A 16,720-nucleotide genomic window follows, 5' to 3' on the forward strand; every position below is an offset into this window, starting at 1 on the left:
CTTGGCCTGATTTTGTTCACGTCTAACATACAGGTAGTCCTCGACTTACCAGCCCACACTTCAGCCCAACATTTATGTTGCTAAGTGAGAGGTTTGTTGTTGGTTTTGCCCCGTTTTACCATTTTTCTTGCCACATCTGTCAAGTGGATCACTGTAAGTTAAGTTAGTAACACTGTTGTTAAGTGAATCAGGCTTAACAATTCATAATAGTAGCAAAATTAGTTATGAAGTAGCAATGAAAATAATTTTATGGTTGGGGGTCACCACAACATAAGGAACTATATTAAAGAGTTGCAACATTGAGAAGGTTGAGAACCACTGCCCTAGATGCTATTTTTTTTCTCCTTTGGCAGTAACAGACATTTAATCTTGTCCAATAACCTGGCAGTCTTCAAGTCCCAGAATTCCTCAAAGACTCTTGTTCACTCACATTTGTATGCCACCTAGGCTTTGCAGTTTTAAATAGCATGTAGTCATATGCAATTTGTCTGGTTTTGGAGTTTATGCAAAGTATTCCTGACAAAGTTTCAATCAATCTCAAGCTTCAAACCTGACCCTTACAACACACCTAGCAATAATTTACAAGCTGTAGTTATATGTCATGTATAATAACTGCAGCAGAATTGATGAAAGTATGACACAGTCATATTTTTCACTTAATAAACACATCACTTAGCAATCGGATTGCCAGTCCCAATCATAGTCATTAAGTGAGGGCTATCTGTTTTGTTGAAGAACTAAAATAGGAATTGTGTTAACATTACTTATTACCCATTAGCCAATAATAAAAAGTCTATTTATTATTCTTGCCATCTTTAACTCTATTGTTTCCTTTATGACCTGACTCTCTTTATGTTTCCTATATGTATTCTCAGTGTGGGTAAGTACACTGAATACATCTCCTAGTTGGTGGGATGCAGGCAACAGTATGATAGTAGTATGCTGGAGAGTGGAACTGAAAAAATGCTATATTGTCTGAGAAAAAAAACTGAAGACACTCATTGGAAAATCTTTCATTCTTATTTTTCTGCAGCAATCGTTCTCTTCCATGTATATTCAACTCGTGTTAGTCAACAATTCGAGAATTACATGGTCTCTTTCTCCAATATTTTTGATGGTTCCAGTGTTTGAGGTTAAGTGAAGTAGTGATTGTCTTCAAAAGATAAGCCAGTTTAAATTAATTTTTAAAAGATTTTTGTGATCCTGTTTAGCTTGAGTAAGAAAATGAACTTATTAAAAATGTTACATTTTAGTTGGATATTGTTGGAAATAAAGTTGTAATGTTTTTTCCCATCCAGGTTCATGGACTCTTAAATCTATCCATGCCCCCACCTTTCACGTCAAGGGATCCTGCAGGTCTTGGTATCTTATCTTTGTATTTTCCCATATGTTTGTAATTCATTTAAACTATTAAGCCCTCCAAATTGCAGTTAGTATTCTTTGTTAAATCAGCACCGGTTGGAATTAAACCAAGCCCTTCAGTTTCAGCTTTTCCTCTTTTTCTTTTTGCATTTGAAAATATTATTTTACTTGGCAAGATTTTAGTTTTGTAAGGATCACAATACAGTGCCTACATTTTTATACTTTTTGTTGAAACTGGACTAAATTAATTGAAGAAATTGGGTGGCAAGAACAATTGAATAAACATTAAAAGGTAATTGTGGTAATTTTTAAAGGAAAAAAATCCCAGTATTTCTTACACCTGAGGACAAGTTGACATACTTTGAAGAGATACTACCTAATTCCAAATCTTTTTGTCAGCTAACATTAAATCACTTATTTATTTTTTGTATTTTTATGGGCATCAATCTCACAAGAGTATGACTCATCTTTACTTAGCAAGATTTATTGTTAAGTTAAGTAATATTCATCTTTATTTTATTTTGTTGTTAGGAAATTTCTCCTTATTTCTAGGTTGGTTCTCTACATTAGTTCCATCTATTTTTTCCTGTTCTTCAATTTCTTCATTTCTAAATTTTCCTTCATTTAGATCAGTGTTTCTTAAGTGGGATGCAAGAAACCCCTGGGAGCAGGGGTGAAATCCTACCGGTTTGGACAGGTTCGAGAGAACCAGTAGCGGACATTGGTCCTGGGTCACCAAACCAGTAGGGACTGAATGGGTACCCCAGTCGCTGCTCGCTTGCCCTGTGTCTGCTTTCCAGTGTCCAAGCCTCCTCCCTTTCCTGTGTCCCGTGTCCCACAACCCTGCCATGCTTGCATGCCTTCTACGTGGTCTTCCCAGTGTACCCATGGCCAGCTTGCGAAGGCAGGCAAGCAGAAGGCCACGTGGAAAGGGAGCTAGCAACCTACTCCCTTCCCCACAGCCCTGCCATGCTTGCCTGCCTTCCCAGAGGTCCCGAACACCCACTTGCCTTCCGAGATCGGTGTCCAGCCTGGCCTGGCCAGAGGGTGGGTGGGCAGCCCTTGGTGGAGATGCAGCGAGTGTTCTGAGGCTGAGAAGGGCAGCAGCAATGGCGATGGTGCTCTGGGAAGGAAGGCGCCAGACGGATGTCCCAGGGCTGCTGCACGTGTGCACCGCCTGCCCTCCTGAAGCGCCACCCCCACCCCACTCAGCCCCTGAGCAGGGGCTGCATCTCCACGAAGGCCCAGCTGCCCTCAGCCTTAACAATGTGCTGGGTCCTGCAGCTTTGACCCCTCTCCTGCGGTTCCCTGCTGACCCATTTGCACAATCTGCTCTCCGCCCTGAGAAGGTATGAGCCTCTCCGCAGAGCCGTGTGGCTGAAGCGCCCCTATCATTTTCTCTGCATTGCCTGGGATCAGCTGCTTTACGATTCTGCGTCCCTTGCAGGCAGCTCAGCGCCAGCTGTAGTCCCCTTTGTGTTGGCTCAGGAAGGAGGGGAATATAGAGCAGCAGCAGCTACCACCACTGGATGCAGGGAGGTGAGCTCTAGTTCTCCTGCACTGTCCAGGACTCTCCTTGTGCAGGGCTCTCCTGCGCTGCATCCATGACTGCTGCTGCTCCCCATTCCCCTCCTTCCTGAGCCAACATGAAGGCACTGGCACTGAGTCTGTGCAGAAGGGCTCTCCTGCGCTGCACAGTGAGCTACTCATCTCACTGCGCAGTAGCGGCAGTGGGAAGGAGTCACCATCCCCACCGCCACGATCCCGGCCCAGAAAAGTATTTTGCTGGTGCACATATGCATGCACAAAAGAGATGAGAGCTAGAAAGGGGGAGAAAAATAGAGAGAGGTAGAGAAATGAGAAAATGATGGAGAGAGAGACAGGGAAATAAATCAGAGAGAGAGAAGGGGGGAGAGAGAAAAATAAAAGAAAGCTGGAGGGAGAAAATGAGGGACAGGAAAAAGAGAGAGGAACAAATCAGAGACAGAAGAGGAGACAGAAAGAAATGAAAGAGCTGGAGGCCGAGAATGAGAGAGAGAGAGAGGGAAACAAATCAAAAAGAGAAGGGAGAGAGAGAGAAATGAAAGAGCTGGAGGCAGAGAATGAGAGAGAGGGAAAAGAGAGGAAAACAAATCAGAGAAGGAAGGGGAGAGAAAGGAAGAGAAAGAAAGGAAGAAAGAAAGGGAGGGAGGGAAAGAGGGGAGGGAAAGAGAGACAAGAAAGAGATAAAGTAAAAAAGGAAAGAGGGAGAAAGAGAAAGATAAAAAGGGGAAGGGTAGAGACAAGAAAAAGAAAAAGAGAGAAAGAGGAATAAAGAAAAAGGAAGGAAGGAAAGAAGGAAGGAAGGGAGAGAGAAAAGAGGGAGACAAAAATAAAGAAAAAGAAAGGGAGAGAGAAAGACAAGAAAGAATGAAAGAAAGAGAACTTATGACAATTGAGGCCAAAATTTTGGTTTCTAAGCAAAAGTGTTGTTAAGTGAGTTTCACCACATTTTACAAGTTGGCCATGCCCACCCGGTCACATGACCACCAAGCCATGCCTACAGAACTGGTTTAGAAAACCCCCACTGCCTGGGGATCTCCCAAGAGGTCCACAGAATCAAAATGTATGCCAGGTACTGAAGATATTTGTAAAAATTTAAGATAATTTCACTCTTCTCATGTTTTATTTGTTAAAAATTATCATTTTCAATAACATTCGTATCTAATGGATTTAGTATTGTTAATTTAACATCATTCAATATTGTACAAATGTGATTTTAATTTTTAATATTGTAAATATTTATAAATAAAACCCATTCAACAAAAGCTCTTAAGATGCTCCATATTGTTAAAAAGTGGGAAGATGTCTTAAGAGCAAAAAGTTTAAGAAACACTGATTTAGATTATTGTTGACTCATATGAACATTAGATTGCTCATTTGTACATTTGCAAGAATAATTAGTTGGCATCATGCTTGAGCCTTGACTGAAGCTATTCCAATGTGAGTTTTTTAATATACTGGGTGGCTCCCCAGAATTCAGAAACATTAGCATTATAACATCAACAAAATGTCTCACTCCTATGTTACTCATCTCTTCCAAACAAAGCAAAAAAGAAAATACTGACAAAATCTTCCTATACAATTTCTTCATTATTACAATAGTAATTAAAATAGATGCAAATTTAAAATGAAGAGATTAAAAATACTTAATGTTTCTCTAATCTATGAGGCTTGTGCTAACCATATTCTTGCTGAGCAAAAAACTAAGATTTAATCTTTTGCAAACTAAGTGAAAAAAATAAGAGTGGGTGAGAACAAGGCAATGAATGCTTACATGCCTTACATGTCATCTATTTCTAGACATATGCTTAAAAGGAATTTGGAATTGAAGAATACAATCAGGAATGAGAAACCTGTAAGTTTTTTATTGCTGAACTGCAATACGTATTGCTATACAATTAATGTTCCTAAGATATATAGGATGGAGTAGACAACCTTGTGATTGGTCACATATTTTCAACTTGCATTTTGACCAGCCAATATAACCAAGAGCAAGGAACTATAATTCAGGTCATCTGGAGAGCACTAAATCGCCTATCTTACCTTAGGTTGTTGTGAGGTTACCGTTTCCCCGAAAACAAGACCTCCCCGGATAATAAGCCCAATCATGATTTTGAGCAGATGCGCTAACATAAGCCTTCCCTCCCAAATAAGCTCTCCCTGAAAATATTGCAACACAGTAGCAATCATGAGGTGACCACGCTCGCCACCTCCTGCAGCTCAAAAATAAGGCCAAGTGCATATTTGGGGGGGGGGAAATAAGACCCTGTCTTATTTTTGGGGAAACACAGTATGATGTCTGAATACTGTAAAACATTAAGAATTAAGTATTATGTTATAGTATAGAGGTCTAATGAGAACTTGAAGACTTGAGAAACATAAAAATCTTCTTGGAAAAATAACCCTTTGCTGACCCCAATGACATTAAAAAAATATAATGTACTTTAGATGTAAATTAAGTATAGATGACGCAAATAGTACAAAAATATTTTTCAAATAAATCTATTAGGAAAATAATTTTGAATGAAATACTTAGTATAAACTAAAGATGTAAAGAAAATTTAAAAAGCAGCATTTCAAAAGAATGTTACATTTAAAATAAAGTTTAAAAAAATGGAATGCAAAAGAAGACTAGAGCTAGGTACCCTAATTGCATTTCTGTTTAGATTATAGCCTTTCAGTGAAGATAGACAGCTCGATTGTACCAGTGTCTCAGGTCTCGACACATCCTGTAACATTCTGCCATCATTCTGAGAATAAAAAAAGTGACACAACACAAATAAAATGGAAAAACCAAGTGGATCTCAATTCACTATTTCAGTAGTCTTTTAAAAACTGTAGGCATACATTTTTAAACAAACTCTCACAGGTTTGCTCATACCTAATAAAATTTCTGAAAATCACGGTTCTACGATGCCTAATGAAATCTCATCAGCTGTTTGAAAATTAATGACACATTTTAAACTTCAAATATCATTGCTTATTCTTATTCATTTTCAGATTTATTTTACCCTTCCTTTGTACTAGTAAATTCTTCAAAAAAATGTTCTTCTTTAATGTTAATCTGACATGCCACTGATGCCCTAGTACAGAACAGAGCAAATATTACAAACAGACCTTTTGACCTTACAATTTTTTTTAAAAATGACAAGAAAAGGGAGGCAAAACATAGGCAAGGTAAGAAGCTTATATTTCAATAATGGATATTGCCCAAGGCTTGAACAAAAAGATGATTTTTCTCAGAGGATTAGAAGAGTTTTCAAATGGACTTCTGGGTATTAAGGGCCTCAATAGTGGAGTGCTATTTTCTCTAAGACGTCTTTTGATGCCCTTCTTTTGAACCTTTTAAAAGCAATTGGCTGATTACTGCTAGAAGGAAATATCTTGTATGGTATTCATTTGGCTATTTAAATATTAATTTAAACATATTTAAAAATTAAAGATGGACCATTTCCATCTTTTTGTCCACATGCATTTTTTAATGAAGTCCACCAACCCCCCACCAAAAAATCCAAGATGTTTTTAAGCATGAATGATTGCTCGTATGAATTATATCATTGTATGTTAATATTGGTAGATGTTTATTTACTTATTTATGCAATTGTAGAGCATCATCTGATGACCTCAGTTGTTACTGTGTAGTGGCAACTAATTTTTTAGGATCTTACTCTTAATATTTAGATGGCATTTTGGATATGAAAATGTTTTCCATTTAATATCCTAGCAGTTCTTCATAGACCTGGAATTTACTGTATTTCTTACCTGCATATTACAAAAAAGGAAAAAGAACCAAAATACCATCAATTTATTTAAGATGGCACAGAAAGCTCATTATATTATGAAATATCCCAGTTCACACAACCATTTGGATATACTATATCACTTTGGAAAAGGAGAAATGTCACGAGACCAGAAACTAAAGCTTAAATTAATTTATTAAACAATAGAAAAATCATTCACAAAACAGGTATTTACATGATTTAATATGAATATTAAGAACATCATCTTATATCAACATTGATAGGATGAATTTCTCTTATCTGATATTTGCATGTTGAAAAAGCTGATAAAAGGATGAGTACTGATTAGGCAAAAGCTTTAAGACTGAATGCTGTTGGATATTCCTGAGCATACAAACCTTTTCCATAAAATGGTCTGCAATTCATATTTAGCAGCCCAGGGTTGTACACTTTTTTGAAACATTCCTTGGTAACTTGCTGTAAATTATTTAAAAAAATACTGACAACTTCAGCCTACTCAAAAAAAAAAAAAAATCTGCAATGGCAATGGCTTTATGGGACAGTTCCACAAGGATGATCAGCATTTCTTATATACAAGTGAATGGCTTTTTAACAATATTTAATGACAACATATGTAATTTGTTCCTTCCACTGGCAAGTTTTATTATATTTTTTCTAAAGTACCATAAGCGTCTCAGTATTTTACAGAGTAATTTCTTTATACTAAATAGTATCACTGCCTCTTCCTAACTTTAGAAGAGTAAATGTGTCAAAAGCAGTTTCACACAGAGCCAACAAGTATTAACTGGTCTCTCAAATATAGAAAATGACAATGTTGATGATTTAACACAGCAACTCATCATATGAAAAGCCATAGCCTACTAAGAAGGAAGAAAGTGTATAAATACTGTTATTTCAAATATATGAATATATTTGATATTCATAATGTATTATATAAAATTAGGTTCTGTAAGCCTAACAATGTCAATGCTAAAGTATTTGTGATAGTAGTGAAATCAGTAACTACAACAAAAGCGACCGACTTTTTTTTTAAGCGAACATTTCATATATATATATTAGTAATTTCACCCATGTTGTCAAAATATTCCATTTACTTAATTTCAGGAAAGTCAATGATAAAGAAAATCCTTGTTTTAAATAATAGCACAGTATTTTTTATATATTTAATTATCAAAATCAAGTCCACAAGATACTTCATTCATTTCACAATTTTTTACCAATCTAAATATAAAGCAATTTTATTTGTAGCTGAAGACAAACAAAAGTTTGGAAAAAAAGGCTACTATTAACTCTGTGCAAAACTGTTTCCCTTGTGCATGAATCTTCAGTTACGCAGCAGCAATAGATGCATCGTCCAACTGACGGCCCTGTGGCTTCAGAGAAATAAAGAGACCATTATTTCATATATATCATGGTATTGGACCTGGGTACTTGAGAGACTGCCTGCTGTCAATTACCTCCAATAGACCGATTAGATGCCACAGATTAGGCCTCCTCCGAATTCCATCTACTGGCCAATGCCGATTGGCGACCACCCGGAGGAGGGCCTTCTCTGTGGCTGCTCCGGCCCTCTGGAACGAGCTCCCCGTGGAGATTCGGACCCTCACCACCCTCCAGGCTTTCCGCAAAGCCCTCAAGACCTGGCTGTTCTGACAAGCCTGGGGCTGATGAGTTCCTGTCCCCGCTCAAATGGTGTGTCTGTTGAGTTGCTTTTAAATTGTGGTATTGTCTGTCCATGTCTTTTTTGCCCTATTTGTATCCCTTACCCCCCCCTCCCCCGACTTGAGTTGTGAGCCGCCCTGAGTCCCCTCGGGGAAAAGGGCGGCATAGAAATATAATAAATTCAATTCAATTCAATTCAATATATGTTTTCCCACAGTTACATAGGGCTCTACAGAGTTACACAATATCTATAATGTATTAATTTCCCATTATTTTAGGATCAATTACTGCAGCATGACCCCAAATGTTCCATTGAAAGTACCGTAACAGCAAGCAAATCCTATTAAGATTGGTAACACTGAATAATTCTTAATTAGACTAAATTGACAAAGTAATTATGAAACTATCATCTACTGATAGAAATGCATAGAAAATGACAAGTTGTTATACTTCTGTTCCATATCTACCATTTTTAGAAACTAACAACTATTACAGCAGAAAACATTTACTATGTAATCAGAAAAATTACAATATTGTACAACACAAGGAAGATTTTAAGCACCAAATGTCTAGATTTTAAGCATTTGAATTTTTTAAAAAAACTTAGGAAAAACAGACTGCACAACCTAGAAGATACTGCAGTTTAGGAATATACTCATAAGCTTCTTTCTCTGTAAAAAGAAGGCATACATCCCTAGCTAGCAGCAAATGTAAATAACTGATTTAAGAGGCATTCTGACTGTCAGAATTCTTGAAAAATACCCGTCCTTTCTGGTTGTACTGTGAACAAGTAGCCTACAAAGCCTTGTCACCATAAAGGGTGGATTAAGTTGGGTTTTACTATGTAATTCACAAAAAGCACATCACATTTTTTTCAAAGATTTCATTTACTCTGCCTGGACAGGTTTCTTCTACTTATTTTGATAATCCCTGCTATGCAAAATGGGGAGGGGGAAGAAAAAAGAGCCCTTCACTAATGTCTTGGTAGCTAAATAATTGTATTATCACATGCATAGTTCTTAGTACCCTTACTGCTGCAATGTGACATTACATTATTTCCAATTCCTGTTATTTGCATTTATGACTATGATCATTCCTAATCCAATGAGAGTTATTCTAGATTGAAAACTTGCTTCAACTAGTCATTATCAAAACAGAACACGGAATGGCATTTTCCTCCAGTGTTTAGACTAGTGAATTTAGGCAAAAACTTGAGTGAAAAAGTTTATTTTACGCAATAGCAAGCTTATCATAATGCCTCCATTATTCCATTCTTATATTTTATTATTTTCAGCAGAAGTTGCACCTATTTTAGAAATCCATTCTAGCATTCCACTGAAAATCATTTTAAAATAACTTACTATCCTTACGAGCAAACCACATGTTGAAAGAACCTTAAATACTGTTATTTTGCTACCACTATTTGTTACCTTGACGAAGATGTGCGTTGGTATAAATTTCCTAAGCAGTTGGTTAGTAAACTGTGGAAATCGTAGCAGATTGATGCTGAGAGATGGCAGCTGCTGATATCCAGCCATAAGAGGATAGAAGTTGTATAACATTTCTTGCTCAGTGCCAGGAAGGATTCTCAGTCTTATCTGAAAGTATATCCCACAGTAAGTTCCTTAATTACATGTAGACTAACTGCTAAAAGTTTTTTTTAACTTTGCAAAACTTTTTCCAATTTAAAGTTCTCAACCTTCATATTAATCTGCAACATTATCTTTGTAATATCAAAGGCCAGCATCAGATGCATGTTCAGTATCATTTCATCTATAGTACTTTGACTCAGAAATAGTATTGATTCAGTAGAAGTCACTTTTACTGCATTCAAGTTATATTTAAAACTTCATTTCCTACCCTACATTTAACAGGGCAAGGAGAATGCAAGTTTCTTCTGTAACACAGGCATATTAGCTGTATAATTTCTCTTAAGTGTCTTATAGTTCATTAACAGAATTAAATGAAGATTTAAAAATCTAGATGCATCATGATCCATACCTGCTTAAGACCAGAAAACATGAAGGCATCACTAGGTTCCACAATTACTTCTACATCTTGCATTAAATTAGTCTTATTCTGCAGATGAAATTTTACAGGTAAGGATTCTCTGACTCGACCAAATGATGGCAAATCTTGGAAAGAAAGCACAACAATAATTTCCATGAGTTTCAATAAATGGGATTTATTATTTCTGTTTTAGCTCCACAGGAACATATGAATACTATTTAGGATTACATACTCATAGACTAAAAGATTACAAGTTTTAAACGTTATGACTAAGAAGAGAGACTGAGAAAAACATAATTCTCTTTTCAAACACTCAGCACTGAAAAGTGCTGTGAGGGAAATTCCACTGTTAATCATGTGTCAATCATCATTATGAGAAAGTGATTAAAACAATGGTACTGAGCTAACCAATGGAATGTTTTCTTTTTGTATACTGAAAAGGCAATAGCAAATCAATGGAAAACAGTTGCCTGCTGGACTTAATTCACATCCTGTCAAACCACAAATACTTTAAGCCTTTCCCATATATCACAGTAACAGTAGCGATACTTAAAAAATATGAGTATAACATCAAAATATGAACCTGCATGTCAAAAAAGCTCACCAAAAAGAATAACCAAACCAAACAAAGGCAACTTTATCTTTGGAGATAAGAGTAAAGTAGCAGTAACAGGAGCTTTCTGTTTGTATTATTAAAACCAACAGCAGATTTTGGGTCACATATTCTTTCTTAGACCAATCCAATAAACTAAACTTTTACTCTCTGAAGGACAGAAACTAAAGTACAAAATGAAAAACTTATTCAATGGGTAATCTCACCACATTGATAGTACAGACTGTAAGAAGAATTCAATGAATAAACTGCAGCAGAACAGTCTTTTCTAAGGATGCCCAGTAAATACTCTGGTTGGATACACTGTAGCTGCTAGTTTGAGGAAGGCAAAGGTAGGGAGAATGTGCTACTTTCTGCTAATTGTTTCTCTTATATTTTAAAAAAGGAGATTTTGAGAATTCAAAGCCTTAAGCAAAAATTATATGATGATCCTGAGAAGTGATTTGTTTCCAAGTTTTCCCGATATTCTCCCAGATACTTTACCCTAACTATAATAAACTTTTTGAAAGTTCTGTAACATATGAGAATTGTCATGTATCAATAACTCATTAATATTACCTGCATTAACATGGAGTGGGATAGTTTCAGTGATTACATGCGGCAGTGTGATCAAAGTATTAACTACAGGTATGCTCTCCACAGCTGAGCTCCTTTAAAAAATATTAAATTTATTTATTTTTAATCATTATAAAAATATCAGCAAATAAATAATTTAAAATAGGAAAATTATAAGAAATCCAAATTTAAAATATAAGGATATAACACAAAAATACATAACCATAATAATAAATTCTATAAATTTATTTATAGTAATCAGAAAATGATGAAATATTAACGCACAAAGAATACTGGAACAAAAACAAATGTGGTTCTCTCATTTATCAGTTTCTGCAACAGGTGGTTTCTTGATAGGTTAAAGGCACCGGTTCTTGATTTCAACTTGGTAAAATGTACAGAAATGGCATATAGTTAAATATGGGTGAAATACAGAACATAAACTTAAAAGATTTCATTTTGTGAATGAAACTCTTAAATTATCTGCATATTTTCTGGGATTCTTCAGGCCCATTTATCACCAGCCCTATGAGGTATTTTCACAGAATACGAATTAAATCTGGTTCAAAATATTTCAGGCTGCAAAGTTGTCCAATCATTGCAGAGTCCATAGAACAAAGCATCTGGGATATTGAAGAAAGCCAGGTCAATTCATACTGAGACAAAGATTCATGGTCACATGGATCTGCAATCATGGGTTTGGCCCAGAAAGTTTCATAGAAGAGCTAGACAGTCAGAAAAAGCCAATAAATCAGCTCTACCAGTAGCATTGAGGCATCAATATATCAAGAGACCAGAAAGATGAACTTATGGCAATCAGTCAAAATTCTGCTTTGAGCAACATTTGGTATCAACTCTTCTCTTCAGCGTTACTATTATGGAAACTTTTTTTACTTTATTCCTAATGTATTTCTCCAAAATGCATTGCTAGAGAAAGCCCTTATCTTTTGGAAGTGCTTGGTACACTTTGAAAGCATACAGTGAGTGCTTTTGCGAAGTGGCTGCAAAGAGGTCTACTCATTCAAAAAATCGATATTATCTGGAGCATAACCTGGTGCCAAGAAATAATTTACTGCAACCATCTATCTGTTTTTATTTTCTAACAAAGCTTATAAATTTTAGTTAGCATCCACAGGCATTGTTAGAAATAAAAACAGTGCTGGTTCTTTGTTTTGTAGCACTCCAGTTTAAAAAGTTAAGTTAGACTAGGAGCTTGGCAAAAGAGGTGGAAAACTTAGGCTTAGAGCCGAGGTGGCGCAGTGGTTAAATGTAGCAGTTCAGCTGTTCAAATCTCACCGGCTCAGGGTTGACTCAGCCTTCTATCCTTCCGAGGTGGGTAAAATGAGGACCCGGATTGTTGTTGGGGGCAATATGCTGACTCTGTAAACTGCTTAGAGAGGGCTGAAAGCCCTATGAAGCGGTATATAAGTCTAACTGCTATTGCTATAGGGTAATTTAAAAGAAGGGACAAACACCCTGGTCTGCTCGATAGTATGCTTTGAATAACTGGAGACAGAGATATTTACCACCTTGGACACATACCTGCATATTTTTTTGATTAAGATTTTGGAGGAAATGGCAGCAGATATTTCACTTGGCATACAGGAATGTTTAAATTGTAATGCTAATGCCTTTAAAATAGAATATTAATCCACCAGGAGAATAATACATCGGAATACTACAAAAAGTAAATAAGTAGCAGTTACCTTTTCCAGACAATTACATAACATCCCGTAGCAACTCCACCTTGACCAGTTGTCACTGGTGGACAACGAAGGCAAAAGCATTCACTAGCACTTTCACCTGTCTGTAAAACAACTAAAAGAAAAGTCAGATTAAATCTAAAAAATTGAAAAAAATAATAAATGTTGGGTAAATCTGAAAGTCTATTTCATGCATTATTTATTATATATTATGTACACACAAAGCAAACATAGCAAGAAGAATGAGAATAAAAACATGCAGACAGAAGCACAAGTCCATTTTGTTTTGTTTCTTCTCTTGTGGGAAAAAAGGGGGGAACTTATATAGAAGGGATCAAATGATGCAGTCAATAAATTCTGATATACTTTATATCAGATTGTAGAGAAAGATTATTAGAATTCCAGCAAAAAACAAAATAGTGACTGTAAGCTTAACCTCAATTTAAAATGTACCTCATACAAGATTTATGTAACTTAAATGATGAAATTAAAGAAAAGTGGTATCTTCACCAGATGCACTTTTCCAAAGGTCAGTAATTTTTGCCATCCCAGAAGCAGGTTATCTAAAAATAAACAGTTGTGTCTCACCATTTTCTACACAGGACTCTAGCTGGTCCACTGGAATCACTGAAGGTGCAAGCTGCAACTGGCTGGTTACAATAGTAAGGGCCCAGGGTGAAGCACTGAGGATATCTGTCATCAGTAAAAATGGTACGTCGGTGAAGACTTTATCTAAATGCTCAAACTGTCAAGAAGAGAAACAGTGTTATTCTACTGTTCATGTTGTTTATAAGGCTATGTTTTATTTCAGTATTTTTCTACATACCTTAGTTGAGACAAATTTAACAGCTACATCAAAAGGAAATACTGTCTCTATAGTAACGGTCTCATCCTACATTAAAAAAAAGACAAAATTATTTTCTTTTTCTGACGGATTGTCATCTGGTAACAAATGTTTCAAAAATTCCTTTAATACTGTTATTATACTCCCCATAAAAACACTGCAGAAATAGCAGTAATGTCTAGTGGGCCCCTCCCCCAAAGCAAAGCACAATTAGAAGGTTTCAGAATGTTTATGCTGAGCACCATCCCCCTAAAGCACATAAACATGTAAATATATTATAAATATTGTATGCTTTCAATCATACTTTATTTAATTAGAAGCATTTATAAACCCCCCAGAGTTCACAGAGACATTTAACAGGTGTGTGTGTTTGTGCGAGAGAGAGAAAGAGAGAGAGAGAGAGAGAAAATAGGGAAATGAATATTAAAATATCAATTCAATATTATTGAAACCTTAATTTCCTGCAATGTTTATGTGATACTCAATCAACTGCAAGCTGGTGGTCTTGAACCACACTTAACCTAGGTTTTCCAACATACCCTGTGACACCTGCAAAGAATTTCTTTTCCTTCAATGACTGCATTCACCAGGTAAGAAACATACACAAGAAACATCCTAGTACCAACTGTTCCACAGTGAATATATATAATTTTTTCCAACTGTAAAAGAAACAAACAGACAGACAGACAAACTAGTTATAAATAAAAGGTCAAAGACTTTAAAATACTGCTCAATTTAAAAATGTGCATAACCTTTAAAAAATTCTTGGGTTCTGATTGCAAATTAATCCCATCTTTTTTTTTCTAATTTGCTTCTAATGGTACTATGAGAAAGGGGCAGATTATTATTTGCTATTTGAATAAATCTTTGAAGCTGACATTCTGAAATCAATTTCTATTTTAATAGCTTGCTTATTCACAGGTCTTCATCCTAAGAACAATACAGTAGAACCTCTGGTCACAACCATAATTTGTTCCATAACCTTGGTTGCAAACCGATTTGATGGTGATCTGAACCTAATTTTGGGAATTTGGTGCTTGCAAAAAAGTGGCGCAGAAGGGGAAATTGGCTGCGGGGAAAAAATGTGAATTTTTGAGTCGGAACCCGATTTGGTTGTGGTCAGAAGCGTTCATGATGAGAGGTTCTACTGTATACAGAACTAACCCTGTTCACAGAAGAATTCTAAAACTGAACAGATTTTGTATTGGGGTTACTGTCTCCAAAATAGTTTTAAATATGTCATATTTAATATATACTGATAACATAGCACACTACCTTTTCACCTGGCTGCAAGTCTCCCAGAGGGATATCAGGAAGCAAGGCAGGGTAGGAATCATCACACATTTCTGTTCCATTCAGAGTTACATGTGTTTTTTGAGTCAAATTTGCATCTTGGCCTAGGAGACAACAATGTGTATGAATATATAAAGAGAATATATGTATATCTTTATATGTACTATATATGTGTGTCTCTTGCTTGTAAATATTTATTTAGAGAATGACTGATGCACTTATCAAGATAATGCAGATTTTAAGTTTAGTATGAATGTAATATATTTTAATATGTATTATTGCCAGTAAACAAATGAAATGCATGCGAGTTTTAAGAATTTCAGATGCATATTTATGCGTTCCTTTTACACAAAACGAAGCTTTAACCTATTTTAAATAATATATTTTATGAGATTTCAGACAATTACCATCATTTTTGAAGCAAGTCTCTAATTTTCAACCCAGCATCGCCATATTAAGGCAACGCTAGAAGTATCAAAATTATCAATGGAGAAAATTATTTCAGTTATGAACTTTAGTTATTCACAACTGTCACTTAGTGACAACATGGCATTCTGAAAATTCCTGACTTTGCTTTGCCAGTGAAAGAACAGGCAAGTCAAGATATAATATAATCTACACTGTTAAATGTTGCAATGTTCTAAAACCTGCTCTCCCAACTAATGCCCTAAGAAATGGCAGAATGTGCCAATTGGGAATAACTATAGTAGGGTAAAACATAAGTTAAGCACTACGTTGAAGAAGATTCTGCTAAAGTAAAAATATACCATTTTATATAAATGAATGTTAGATTTCAAAGTCATCAAATATTTAAGTTAGCATATCTAAATAATATGCATATCACTTCATGAAATCTAGCTATTAAATGACCTTTTCATTTGTCTTCTACTATCTAATTGCTGAATTATTGACTTGCCCTATTAATAAAAGAGAAGGGAGTAGTTTAAACCTCTCCACAATTAGAAGTTCCTTGAGGATTATGACTGAGCCAGTATATCATGTTACATAGTGAATACCTGGTTTTAAGCCTGCTGTGAGCTTTACATCTTTGGCAATTGTCTTCTCATGTGACTCGATTGTCACAGTCAAACAATACATTTCATTCATTAGGGCAGGAGGTTCATGAGAAAGCTGGACAGAAATGTTAGGCACTCTAGAAATGATCCTTGAATAAAAACAAGAAACAAGTCATCTTGCTTAGTTTTATCTTCTTCCTTAGTTGAGCTGTTGTTCTACAAACCTCTGCATGTGTAGTAACAGCTATTCTGTAGGCATGGCAAGTAAGTTCAAACTATTGTGTGTACTTTTCAAACTCTTCCTGTTTTTACCCTCTTCTAATATGTTCTTTATAGTGTACAAACAAGCATAGATGGTA

At 35.8% G+C, this 16,720-nt stretch overlaps 1 protein-coding gene across 4 annotated transcripts in view; it reads right to left on the reverse strand.

Annotated features, from left to right (window-relative positions):
• Window positions 1-6,821: 6,821 nt before the first annotated feature.
• TRAPPC11 (trafficking protein particle complex subunit 11) overlaps window positions 6,822-16,720 on the reverse strand; it is a 44,735-nt gene continuing 34,836 nt past the window's right edge. For 3 of the 4 annotated variants that reach the window (XM_014051956.2, XM_014051957.2, XM_014051955.2), the window contains exons 21-29: window positions 16,362-16,510; window positions 15,328-15,449; window positions 14,592-14,711; window positions 14,035-14,100; window positions 13,797-13,953; window positions 13,212-13,323; window positions 11,509-11,600; window positions 10,329-10,462; window positions 8,441-9,925 (exon numbers count right to left, since the gene is read on the reverse strand). In XM_014051956.2, coding sequence (XP_013907431.2) covers window positions 9,602-9,925; window positions 10,329-10,462; window positions 11,509-11,600; window positions 13,212-13,323; window positions 13,797-13,953; window positions 14,035-14,100; window positions 14,592-14,711; window positions 15,328-15,449; window positions 16,362-16,510 — 1,276 coding nt within the window. In that variant the 3' untranslated portion in view covers window positions 8,441-9,601. Of the gene's footprint in view, window positions 8,039-8,440; window positions 9,926-10,328; window positions 10,463-11,508; window positions 11,601-13,211; window positions 13,324-13,796; window positions 13,954-14,034; window positions 14,101-14,591; window positions 14,712-15,327; window positions 15,450-16,361; window positions 16,511-16,720 lie in introns of those variants that run through there. The other variant, XM_014051958.2, reaches the window with a different exon arrangement.

This window comes from Thamnophis sirtalis, unplaced genomic scaffold (assembly GCF_051295495.1).
Source record: "Thamnophis sirtalis isolate CommonGarterSnake01/CBP01778 unplaced genomic scaffold, rThaSir2_p1.2 scaffold_10, whole genome shotgun sequence".
Lineage (NCBI taxonomy): Eukaryota > Metazoa > Chordata > Lepidosauria > Squamata > Natricidae > Thamnophis > Thamnophis sirtalis.